Below are 14,135 nucleotides of genomic sequence, written 5' to 3'. Positions count from 1 at the left end.
ATCTTTTGTCATTGATATTTTCAATCACTTATAACACACGAAAATGCTTTCCTTCTAGGAGATTTTTTATGTTTCTTTTTGCCATCCTCTTAAGCGTTGAAGTCAATCCCCTACCAACGTCATGTGGCACCATATATGTTCTCACCCACCTTGCAAGAAACCATACCACTTCTTGTAAGCCCGAACACCTCAGATTAACCAAGTTCCGTACAAGTGAATACCGCCAACAATACAGAACAATGCCTATTCATGACAAGGAACTGACGATAGTTACACATGACTCTGAATGGGTTGAAATTAGTGTATTTCAGCAACTTTAGGAAGGGAAATAACCATAGATGGCAAGAAAACAACGAACATAACGTGCCAGCACATGCACTTGTCTCATACTGAACTATAGATCACTTGTCTCATCCTAAACTGTAAATGTATTAGTTATACTGTTAATGTTTCCCTTTCTATGTGCTCCCCTCACACATTCTTTGTAAGGCTTCTGTGTAGGTGCTGTTACTTCCAAGATATTCGTTATTGGTGCAGGTAATGCTAAACCATTACTTTCATATGTGTAACCACTCCTTCCCCATATCACTAGACCAAATTTGCTGTTCACGATATATTAAAATGAAGAGTCGCAACACCCACACAGTCAACAACAATTATTAATTCCTTCAAAACATTAAAAGTAGGAACGGTTATAAAAAAGAATTCAGCAATTTCTACCTTTAGGATTCTAACACCATTCTAAAGTTGGATGTCAACAATTTAACATATCATTGTCGTATGTGTCTTCCTCTTGTATTGTTTGGCCTCCCATGGATGAACCTCATCCTTCAGCTATCATGCTTGTCATAGAATTGTGACTCCCGCTTCAACATGGGCCTCTCTTTAACTGACTTCCCTCTGTGTATGTCGTGAAGTGGAATATGACTGCTGTGCAAGTGAGTTTGGAGCCCCTTCTATCTCTTGCGATTGCTCATGTCCTGAGCTCCTATAGATGCAATAGAGGTTTGCAACAATCAATGTCTGCCTTGAAAGTTTATCCTCAACCTACTATTTCTGCCGTGATTGGATGTGACTACGTTTGTGTGAATGACCAGACCTGCTGCGAGTTCCAACTTCCATTGCTCCTGCCACCACCTTGCCAGTTACCTTTGTTGTTGTTTATCTCCCACTATCCTCAATGTGGCTGCCGTGAATCTTGTCACCCACCTTACTGTATTTTAAAAATCTTTGCTATCTCCTATAGTATACTAGCAATCACGTGATCCCTGAATACTCCCAATGCATATGAATGTATGCTACCGTCACTCTATTTCAACGTGTGTTTGAAAACTATAAATTTGTGGTCTCTATAATTTCAACAACAATCATCCTCTAAGTTATGCGATGTATGGTACTTACTGTATAGAGCTGAGTTTTACTGTGATTTTGAGTTTGTAATGTCCCGACCAATGAGTTATAGGAGAATCCAATTTACACAGGCTTAGAACGTGTATGGACTACTATTGAATAGGAGAAATAGAGCCATACGATGGCTAAGACTGGTGTACGGAGAGGAGAATGAGCCGTACAGAAAGAAAGTTGGATGGCGTACGGTGGGCGGAATTGACAGCCCGTATGGTGGAAGGAGCTGGGCTACCGTACGAATGTTTGGAGTCTGTACGGTGAGAGAAGACCCGTACGGATGATAGTGAAAGAAAAGTGTAACCAAATAGACTGTACAGAATGTTTGATGAGACAGTACGGTGGTATTCCAAGGCCGTATGGTGATATTAGAAGTCTGTATGGGAAATTGGAGTCCCTACGGCTGATTGCCATATAGTGACAGGATGGAGGGGATTGTGAGGATTTGAATGAGCAGAGAAAAATGAGAAGAAAACCATATAGATTGGTGCCAGAAACCTGAATAGAAATACGCCTTACAACATAATGGATCCAGTTCATACATAGATTGTAGAGCCAAGAGATTTACCAATAGGTGTTGAGATACAATTAAGCCTTCAAATTGCCAGATACAGATTGAGATGAACACCAATAGAATAGGGTGAGGGATGAATCCCACTGAAACCATGCAAGCCAAATAGGGAAGATCTTTCACTTTCGAAATGGCGAACAATTCCGAACTCCAACAGGAATTCGCAGTACAAAGAAAATATAATCCAAAGCATACCTAGAGACTACCTACAACCGTGCTTAAATACCCGTTGGGAAACCATTCTGAGGGTGTACAAAGATAGTCAATGGCGACACAAACTACGAAGACAAAAATAAAGTGGGTCTGAGATAAATTAAATCAATCGGCCCATTACACAGATTAATTAAATACATTTATTTTATGATGAGGACATTACAGTCCTCTCGTCCCAAAATTTGCTTGTCCTTGGGCAAATGCAAACTCGGTTCTAAACCTTCCGTAATCAACTCCTTCAATTCTGAGTCAGGTACTAAGTAGATCTTCCCATCGAAGTAAATGATATCATCAATAACTTTGTATCTTTCATTGCATACACAACCATCCATCACCTCACATGCAAAAGTGTTCTTGGAATACTCGGCCAATAGATGGGCTCACTATTTATCCATGGGATGCGGAGAGGTGTTGACTATCTGGGTTTTACTTGCATCATCTGGGGCCAAATCCTGTTTAAAAATTGCCTCCATCTTCTTGATTGTGACTTCCCTCGATCCTTTGTTTGACATTCCTCTTAGCAACACCTTGCCATCCGTCTCAAATGAAAAGTCCATCCTTTTGAAACTTTGAGTGTACTGGTCAAGAGTTTCCAACCACTGGATACCCAAAATGATATTAGTATCAACCAAATCTATGACAAAGAAATCATCTGCGAGGGTATAGTTTCCCATGGAAATTTGTAGCCGTGGAATCACATGAGTGCAAGGTAACAAGGTTCCTCCTACAACCTTAACCTCAAGTCCTCCATGCTCAACTGCGCGCAGGCCCTTACTAGTGACCAAAGATGAATTGATGAAATTGAGTGTGGCACCACTATCAATCATGATTGGGACTCATTTTTCGTAAAATGTGCTACAAACTCTGAAGATACCACCTCTAGTTGGTGTAGTGAGGGTAGCAATGGAACCCCTTTTTTGTATCAGAGCATTTATTCTCTCCTGCTGGGTAATTTCTTCGTCATTCGCTGCAAGTGTTTGTTCTTCATCATCATCAGGCATCACCTCAATGTAGTGAATCTTTCCCTTCCCGAGGCAGCGATGACCAAGACCCCATGGTTCTTTGCATGTGAAACAGAGATTTTTCCTCCTGAGCTCTTGCCGAGAATCTTCATTAGACTGAGGTTTTTTTTGAATTGGCTCCTTTTCTTTGTCTTCTTGTGGGGATGGTGTTGGTGTAACTGCTTGAGTTTTGGAGGAAGATGTGGCCATGTCATGTACATTCTTAATAGCTTCGTTGAGTGTACACGGGTTGAACCCTTTGATCCAGCCTCTCAAAGGCTCTCTCAGCCCATCCATGAATAACACAATCCGACGTCTTTTAGAGATGTCTGTGACTAAGACTAACAACCTTTGGAACTCAGTGACGTAGTTGTCTACTATGCCCGTTTGCTTTAGCTGAGCCAGATCTTTGAAGTTTAGCTTAGGATCCTTCCCGTCGAAAAGATCAATGAGTCTCTTAGTGAACTCGATATAAGAGGTCACTTGGTTGTGTCCGAGAGTGACCAGTCCATGATGCCACCACTCGTGTGCCACTTCTTCCAGATGAAGTGCTGCGAACTTGATTGCTTCCTCTTTGGGCATTGGATTGAGTTGGAAATAGGTATCTGCCTTTAGGACCCACGATTGTGTGGTAATGACTCCAGATCTATCAAATGGTGATAAATTTACCTTTTCGATCTTTCTCTTGAGATCATCATTAAAATAACTATGATTTCCTCCACTAGAATATCTCATTCTTAGATCAACATAGTCTCTTTAAGATATATCACCTTCCATATTTGCATTCTGCCAATCTTCCCGAAGTTTTTCTTACATTTCCTCAAAAGTGGACTCTCTTCCTTTCTGTGGTGCCTCCGTCCTTGGAAGGAAGATGGGTATCGAGGGTCAAGAGCGAGAGGGTTGAAAGTTTGTCCTTCTCGAAATAGAATCGTCGCTATGCCCATTTTGTCCTCCTGTTGTGTTTTCCTCAGCCAGTTTTTGTAGAGTTCCCTGCATAAGCCTTTGGGTTTCGTTGATTTTCCTTTGATTTCTGTTCAGCTCTCTTAAAAGATCCATGAGTTCTGCCATAGGATCCTGATGATCTGCCATTATATCAATAGGGTTATTCCGTCTTCTCCTTTGAGTATAAACTTGCATTCACTTCTACAGGCAGGCAAGATCAAAGGCTCTGATACCACTATAATGTCCTGACCAATGAGTTATAGGAGAATCCAATTTGCACAGGCTTAGAACATGTACGGACTGCTATTGAATAGGAGAAACAGAGCCATATGGTGGCTAAGACCAGTGTACGAAGAGGAGAATGAGCCAGATGAAAAGAAAGTTGGATGGCGTACAGTGGGTGGAATTGACAGCCCATACGGTGGAAGGAACTGGGCTGCTATATAGATGTTTTGGAGTCTGTATGGTGAGAGAAGACCCATACGAATGATAGTGAATTCAGAGTGTAACCAAATAGACCTTACAAAATGTTTGATGAGACAGTACGGGGGTATTCCAAGGTCGTACGATGATATTAGAAGTTCGTACGGGAAATTGGAGTCCCTATGACTGATTGTCGTATGGTGACAGGATGGAGGGAATTGTGAGGATTTGAATGAGCAGAGAAAAATGAGAAGAAAACGATACAGATTGGTGTCGGAAACCTGAACAGAAATACACCTTACAACACAATGGATCCAGTTCATACACAGATTGTAGAGCCAAGAGATTTACCAACAGGTGCTGAGATACAATTAAGCCTTCAAATTGCTAGATACAGATTGAGACGAGCACCAACGAAATAGGGTGAGGGATGAATCCCACCGAAACCATGCGAGCCAAATAGGGAAGATCTTTCACTTCTAAATTCCAATAGGGATTCCCAATATAGAGAAAATATAATCCAAAGCATACCTAGAGACTACTTATAGTCGTGCTTAAATACTTGTCAGGGAACCATTTCGAGGGTGTACAAAGATAGCTGATGGCGACACAAACTACAAAGACAAAAATAAAATGGGTCTGAGATAAATTAAATCAATCGGCCCATTACACAGATTAATTAAATACATTTATTTTATGACAGTGACATTACAGAGTTCCAATATCTGTACTTGAAATCTGGGATACAATCTTTCATGAGTGGTCGGAGCTACGTCCAGCTCCTCTTTTCTTTCCCAAGCGGTTTCCCAGATTTATTTTAATTCTTCTTAGTCTTTGTGTTTGGTAAAGCACAACACAACTTTTTGTACTTCTATTATTCTAGAAATCTCACCATTGACAAGAAGATGAGAGAATTTTGATAAACTACTTGAAAAAATCGTTTCAAAACAAACAACCTTCAAAGGATGGCAGGATTTTAGCACTTTGATACCACTGAAATATCCCAAACCGGGTATTTTCTAAATTTCCTTTCCAACAATATATTTAGAACTTAACATAGGTTAATGTATCTCGAAACAACATAGAAACCTGAAGAGTTACCAATGTATATAAACCCATACTTTCTCAAAATAAGATTCAGTAGTCAAGCATGTGGAAAGGCATTACAAATCAACATAATGAAATCATCAAACTCTCATTAAACTCCTCAAAAAACACGTTATGGCATTATACTACAGCAATACAATAACCAACATTCAGAATCCAATCCTAAAAACAGCTTTACAGTCAGATTGGAAAACTAGAATAAAAGAACCTATAAGAAAATGCGAGGCACTTGATGTGACACCTTCGAGGACAATGGGTTTGCATCCACTATTTTCTGGTACGAGGGGCTACATCCCCATACTAGCTAAAAGCTAAAGCTTTCTAGATACTCTCGCAAGTGAGAACTGAAATCTGAAATAATAAATCAAGCATGTCTAGGAATGAGCCTCATTCCCTTTGTAATACACAAACTAAGACTCTTTGACTCCCCTCTGGCTTTTGCCCTATTCCTTTGAGACTCTTCAACTTCCCTCTGGCATTTCGTCTTATTTCTGCTTGACCTTTTGCCCTTTTTATAACATTAAATTGACCTTTTAATAATTTGAGTCTACACTCTCATAGTCAATTTTAACATTATATATAATAAGACTTTAATATTTCTAATGTCCCAAAAAGGGGACATTACACAAAGAGTTAAATTTCAAGACATTATTGCATGAATTGAGAGCTTCAGATTATGTCCTTTCTAGAGGATCATAAAACTTGTGAAGTGATGTGGCTTCGAAAACTCCTTGTTGGTCATTGGAGTAAACTGTAACTTTTTTGCAATAAACACATGCCATATGTTGAGAGTCTCTTGGAGCAAGATATTTTCCATGATTGGAATCATGTGAATATGGCATGCTTCTATGACAGAGGGAGCAACTAAAAGATCTTCAGTTGACATTCAAGGATCTTGATCATATTGATTCAAAGGAAGTGGATCATGTTGAGATGCTTTCTCTAGCAATTAGTTAGAGCACTATGATTCATGGGACGGAGTCCCATGTATATATATTGGAAGGCCTTAATGAAGATATGAAGGTCATAACATTCCTAGATAGATGGATACTTGTTGGATCAAGGAGCATTGAAGAAAAAGGCTTGATGTAGAATAAAGAATAAAGACATGAATTGTTCCCACGAGGTCAAAAGGTTGATGTCAGATTTAGGAGTTTGACAAGTCCATCAGAAGCAACCTTTAACAAGGTCAAAATCCTAATATCTACTTAATGCGTTCTTATCTATGAGAGGTAAGTTTGAGTTGAAAGTCCTTATTTTGCCCTCTAATATGGTTCATGGTTAATGTCATGTGTGTGACACCATGATAACACTACGTGAGACAATCCATGGTGATTCCCCTTAAATATGTGATATGAATATCCTTGTGAGGTGATGATCTCACAATGATAAGGCACTTGAACATTGTTATCTTCGATGTGAGGTGACAATATCACAATGAAGGTTCATATCTCATAAAGTAATTTCCATTACTTATGTAGATTTCTTGAATCCATTAGGGTGGGTGTGGTGATACCTAACGACATGCCATAGTGGTAGATATCTTAAATCCATTATGGTGGGTAATACATGTGGTGATACCCGACGACATGCCATAGTGGGAGATATCTTTAATCCATTAGGGTGGGTAACACGTGGTGATACTTGGCAACATGCCATAGTGACAAATATTTCAAATCCATTATGTTGAGTAACACATGTAGTGATATTTGACAATGTGCCATAGTGGTAGATATCTTAAATCCATTATGGTGGGTAACACATGTGGTGATACCTAATGACATGCCATAGTGGTAGATATCGTAAATTTTTATGGTGGATATGGATGATATTTGATGACATGCTATAAATGTCATTCTTTAAATCTATTATGGTGGGTAACACGTGGTGATACCTGACAACATGCCATAATAGTAGTTACCCTAATCCATTATATAGTGGATACAACATATGGTAATATTTGACGACATGCTATAATGGTGGGTAATTGTAGATCCTTTATGGTGGATAACACATATGGTGATATTTGACAACATGTCATAAAGCTAATCCTTTAAACTCATTATGGTGGATAGCACATATGGTGATATTTGACAATATAACATAAGATAATTTCTACATCCACTATAGTGGATATTGTATAATTTAATATATTTCCACAATATATTTCCACCAAATATAAAAAGCCTCCCTAGCTAAAAGAAAGTGTTGAAAATTAGCGTCAGATAAAATAGATAAGTTAAGATAAAGTACTAATGTCCAACAAGAGACCACAAGCATACCTAATGGACTGAAAGTACAAATAGAGGCCAAAGAGGTAGCAAGACCACCAAACGGTGTCCGAGAAAAAGGAAAAAAACATAGAAAGAAGCAAATGAAGAGAAACAACACTATACAAAAGAGACTTTGAAACCTCAAAGAAACTAGCAGTTTGTAGTCATCGAAAAGTAGCTCAAAATGAAGGATAACTATTTGTATGCGGAGAATTCGATACCCGTCGCTAGAGAGCGGAGGGTCGTTGTCGTTGATGGTGCATGTATGCGTGATCTCTGCACGGTCTTACAGATGTGATGTGACCTGATTTGAGTAGTAATAGAAAAACTAGAAATTATCAAGAAGGTTTTCTCCCTAGCTAAGCAGGAGAGTTGATTTTATTGGAGCTATGGTCAGATTCCTTTAGGTCGACATAGATAACTTAAATGTTGTGATAATATAATTATTGTATTAACAATTATTATATTATATATATTATATGAAATTCAAAATACAATAAATATATTAATTAACTATATTTTATAATTATTATAATATATAATAATATAATCATAATAATATTATATTAAATTGATAATATAAGTATTATATTAATAATAATAATTATAGTATAGTATATAATTATAATTATACCATAATGAAATGTGGTATCCCTTGATTACAGGACACCGCCAACATAAATGTAGGAAGATTAAAATTGCAAGATACACATTCTGTAATTTTCAACATCCCCAATAGGTGTATTTCAAAGGTCCGATTCATTGTCCAAAATAGAGGAATTCTCTGCCTGTCAAAGGCAGATCGCTGGCCCTACTATTGTTGACAAAGTCACTGCCTTACTAGGGATCAAAATTGCTGCCAATATATGAATAATCTTCTACTTAATAGAGGGATTCGTTGTCTTGCAGAGTAGACAATAAGAGGTTTGAAATGGTGTTGAAATGATTTGCAAGTCCTTTGTTATATAGGCGATTGTTGGGGCCAAAAGAACATCCCTCAAGGAGGGCCAACATGGCTACTTTAGGCAATAAAATTAAAAATTTGGGCTCCCTCCTTGCTTTTTAACCTATCACTTTTGGTCTTTGAATTACAAAATTTTGCTTGAGAAGGTCCATTTTGGAGGTAAAGTGTGAGGTCTGGATTCTAGTTTCTGGAGCTTTTTTGGGTCGGAAATCCTCTAATTAGAGGATTTTCCACAACTTGGGCTTTCTACATTACAACATTGAAGACATATTTCCTAGCAAATCTTGGTGGATTTCCTCTTAATCCTTGCCTCCCAACTCCTTGCGATGACATTTTGGTTTATTTTTTATCATCATTTGAGTTTTGGAAATTTCAGTTCCATAGGATTTTAAAGGCAGGAATCATCATTTGAATTTTGGAAATTTCAGTTCCATAGGATTTTAAGGGCAGGAATCATCTGATCAGAAGATTTTCACCATCTCTCAAATCTTATCTCTCTTGGTGCATTTGTTTTAGTTCAATCCGATTAAGCTCAATATAAGGGAGTGGAATTCTTAGGATCATAGGATTTTGATGGGGAGAGTCCTTTGATCAGAGGATTTCCACCACCCACTTGACTTCTCTAATAATGCTCTCAACAAAATATACTCTACTTAAACATTGTGTTGACGATTTCTTTCTCCACATTCTAGAATGTAGCATTCATGCCTTAGACTTGATTTGGAGGCTTTTGAGGATGGAAGAAATTTGGACTTGGGAGGATAATTGAGTCAGGAATCCTCTAATTAGAGGATTAATGACAAGATCATTTTGTCACTTAAGCCCCAAAACTTATCTTGGCCCACCTTGATACCTTTCTCATCCATTTTCTACTCTTGCATCCTTCAATCAAACTTAGGATCAAGTTTGAGTTATTGTGAAGGAGCGGAAATTTCAATCAAACTGTGGCCATTTCAATAAGACAGAAATCAGGAATTGGGAGAAATTTGAGGGCAGAAATCTTGAGAAGAGAGGATTTCCATGGTGAAAATTCTCTAACCAGAGGATTTCTGCCATACTTGCAGCAGGCTTATAAGTTACTTTTATTTCCACTTAAGTATAAGTTACTATTATTTCCTTTCTTATGTTATATTTGTGTAAATACTGTCAGGGTGTTTGAGATAGGTTTCAACTTAATAGGAGTTCAAGTTCAAATTCTAGATTTTGGGGTTTTCCTAAAAATTCCAGACTCAATCAAATTTCAGGATTCATCACACCTTCAGCATTCTAGCCTCCCCCAACTTATCCTAGCTTTCTAAGGTCAAATTGAAGCTGTAACAAGAAATTTCTAAAGGCTTTAACTCATTTTCTAGATTTTGGAGTTTTCCAAAAAATTCCAGACTCAACCAAATTTCAGGATTCGTCACACCTTCAGCATTCTAGCCTCCCCCAACTTATCCTAGCTTTCTAAGGTCAAATTGAAGCTGGAACAAGAAATTTCTGAAGGCTTTAACTCATTCCATCAAAATCAGTTGGATTCAATTCAGATGTTCTTGACAGAGTCCAGACTTAGCTCAAGCTCTCACCCTAGATGTACATGACCTCCCAACAGACCAAAATTGCTAAAACCCACTTTCTCAAGTTGGAAACTTGAAAATGTTGCCAATGAAAAGCACCTAAGAGTCTAAGACAACTACTCCCATTTCTGCTAAAGAAAAGAGGGGGTCCCCATCTGTAATGGGGTGATGGTGTGATAACCTTACAACAATTGGTTATTTTTGGTCACCTTCACTACCTTAGTTGAGCGTCCAAATTTCCTTCAGTTGGTTGATATCATGCTGATGACCATTGGCAAGTTGCATTCATTGTGCTAGCCATCCCAATGGAATTTTCTGGGCAATCAAATATTCCTTTCTTTGTTTAGAACCTGCTGCTATGCTGTGAGTTAAACTGGGGTAAGCCTTCAAAAACCGGGTGTTGAATAATAAGGTTGTTTGAAGTTGAAATTTAGCTGCTCCTCTTTGATATTGAACTGAGAGCACCAAGCTTAGTTGGACAGGATAAGAAAGAGTATGGTGGGCAGGCAATGAGATTCCTTCTTTCCTTACTTTCCTGTTAGGTAAGTAACTCCACATAGGCAATTCCAACAAGGCCATCCAACCCTCCGATTTGGAGTAAACATCTACAATTTAGAATCCTATTAATTGATCAATCAAATGAGGTGATGTTTCAGTTCCGGTACTTGTTTGTGGAGGTTTTTCAGACTTTAGTTTGACCTCCAGTTGCTGAGATTGCTTGTCATTGGAGCTGGAAGCTTATCATGGTAGAAAGTTGTAGCTTAGCTTCTGATTAAAATTTAAATGAACAAAGTGGATGATTTGACAGGCAAGACCAGTTCGTGGGAGTTATTGGTAGTTGTGTTTATCTGGCATAGTGTCAACAGTTAGCATGAGAAATTGGACACGAGCCTAAGGGTAATCAGAAGACTTTCTTTGATCTCTCTTAAGGTCAGAAAATTTCCTACTTAAGCTTTATGTATTTTCTATAATTGAACAGCAATTTTATTCTGTGCCAGTCATTCAACTTTATGATATTTGCTTGGAAATGAACTGTCCCAGTGCATTGGAATTGCAATATTGTTTCCAAGTTTTAAGTGCAAACCTTATTTCAGTCTTTAAGACATAAACAAATTCACAGTTCAAATAAGCAGATTGTTTATGTTTTCTAATATGTATTTATGGGACTTGTGAATTGCCTCCTTAATGTGACCAATGCAATTTGAAGCTCTATGAATGATATGCAATGGCAATGTGGAAACAAACTTAATCATTGTCAGTTAAACTCTTCCATGGTAATCCATATAAACTGTTTGTCAAAATATGTATCCTTTTAAACTTGGAGAAAAGATCAGAAACTTGGTCACATTTACAGACATACCAACTGTTTGACATATTTATTATTGGGAAGAAGTGCAAAACAAATTGGTTACCAACTGGAGTGTTTTTATCTACACGGAAAAATTTAAAAATATTCAAAATATAGAGAGTCAGACATCTTTAGAAGTACAAAGCATTCTAAGAAAGAATACAACACCACATTTTAACTTCCATCCCTCGATACCCATTGAATGCACCTTCTACGAAAAATGATTTACCATGTTTGATGCTGTTCTTTCAAGTTTCACTTGTCTATTCATGGCAGTCTGAGAATGCTTTCTTTTCAAACAGGAAAAGGATATTATGAATTTTCATTAAATATTTAGTAATAATATTATTATTCTAATATGTATTTTATTTTCTTATTACCTCTTCAGTACTTTTTAAAGCTAATCATTATTAATTGTTCCATGTTGCTGCAGCAAAGTTGTCGACTCAGAACAATTATTTGGCCTTTTACCAATTACAAACAAACATTTGATAAGTGCAAGAAAGAGTTCTCCAGGCTTGAATTCCATGTTTCAATCCTCTTTCAGGAAGACTGAAAATGGGTCTAAATTTGATATTGCACCAACTGTATTGCAAACTTTAGTTCCAGTCAAGATGCCTCCAGAACTGTTTGAGATTGCAAAGCACATGATTAGTTCTGGGCACCACCAACAATGTACCAAAATCTACAGGTATGTAACATCAAATTTTCTTTGAATTTCTTATTTCTTGATTCCTAACATTCACTGAAATTGTGATGGGTAAAGATTATTTGAGAATAAAGCATTGTCTTAACAGTTTTTCAGTGCAATTCATCTAGTAGTTTTAGCTAGGCACTAGATTTGTGAAATAAAACTTTTTCAAAGTTAAAATGTGATTATTTTGAATATACTTAGTTACTGGTTCGAGTTTGGTTCAAAGAACCGGTTCACCGGTATGGCAAAATTTTGGAAAGGGTTTTGGGTTCGTTCGTGGAAAAACATGAAAAATTATATATATATATATATATATATATATATATATATATATATATATATATATATATATATATATATATATATATATATATATATATATATGATGCCTAGAACCATAGAGTATCATAAAATCATATGATGTATCATGTAAACTAAGCTAATCATTTAAACAACAAAAACACCATAGGCATAAACTTTAAACACGTAAGTTGTAATCATAGCATCATGAATAAAGATCATACCGTCATATATTTCAATTTTCAAGTTCAACATTAGAGATTCGAAACATTAAAACTTAAAAAAAAACTATTATCCATGAATCATAACAGCAAGTTCAAGTATCATTGTTTCAACTTCAAGTCAACTACTCATAATGTATAATTTTTTTTTATTCTTCTTCTTCTTCTTCTCGTAGTCCTTCCACATTAGTTGACTCAGCAATAGAGCTAAGGCCAATGGGATTAGCACCAACAACAATAGTATGTGCATCAAAATCTTCAAAGTCTGTAATTGTAAGCTGAGAAGCAGAAATATCCAAGTCTGCCAACTCTGCATCTACATCTTACTGCTTTGTCTCCCCTTCTTTGTATTCTTTACTCTTGTGCGAGAGAAGACACAAGCTGTAATGCACAAACACCAAGTTTTCTGCTATTTTGATTGCAACCTATTGCACTTCACTGAATGGATGAAAGAATATGTGCTTCAATCTCTCTAAAGCGGATGAACTAGCAATTTATGAAGACATGACATGTAAACAATTAAAATAAAATTTAAATTATGTAACTTGAATCTTAGAATTTCTAACAATTTTTTTAGACAAAGGAAACTAATAACAATTTAAAAAATTAAACTTACTTGTGATATCACTTTGATTGCAAGGGGCTGTAACAATTGAAATCTTTGGCCATGATGGTACCACCAACTATGAGCATCCTTCCTAAACCGATGATGAAGAGCATCATTACTTAAATTTTTTGCATCCACAAATTGTATGAACTCATCCGTAATCAAATCTCGCATTCCATCATCAATAAAGAGTCTTTCAAATGCTACTTTGTATCCATTAGACACTTCTATGTCTCTATAGGGTGGTAGCCTTCCTGGTAGATCAGTAGATTGGGTGCTATAGTATTTAGACGTCAATGCATAGGCAAGCAAATGTAGAGGAGTGGTCATTTTGTTTCATCTTTCTATAACGCAATTGTTTGAAGAAGATCTCTTGAGGATCTTGTTCCTTTTAATTTACAATTTGCTTGATATTCTCAAGCATCGAGTCTATGCCATCATAGATCTCTCCTAGGTAAGGCCTATCCATGTCTGTCTGCCTAAGCATGATCATAATGGGTGCGGTGAGATT

General features: G+C 37.0%; 1 protein-coding gene across 2 annotated transcripts in view; it reads left to right on the top strand.

Annotated features, from left to right (window-relative positions):
- The window catches only part of LOC149547789 (exocyst complex component EXO70A1-like), a 150,364-nt gene that overhangs the window by 39,778 nt on the left and 96,451 nt on the right, over positions 1–14,135 (top strand). For both annotated transcript variants that reach the window (XR_016353923.1, XM_089791840.1), the window contains exon 4: positions 12,236–12,493. Coding sequence is in view for 1 of the 2 variants with exons in the window: in XM_089791840.1 (XP_089647966.1) it covers positions 12,236–12,493 (258 nt within the window). In the remaining variant the exon portion in view is untranslated. The remainder of the gene's footprint in view (positions 1–12,235; positions 12,494–14,135) is intronic.

This window comes from Cupressus sempervirens, chromosome 7, assembly GCF_028749045.1.
Source record: "Cupressus sempervirens isolate cs-2001-9-10 chromosome 7, ASM2874904v1, whole genome shotgun sequence".
NCBI lineage: Eukaryota > Viridiplantae > Streptophyta > Pinopsida > Cupressales > Cupressaceae > Cupressus > Cupressus sempervirens.
The sequence above is the reverse complement of the archived record's forward strand: the minus strand, read 5'-3'. Positions and strand labels throughout refer to the sequence as shown.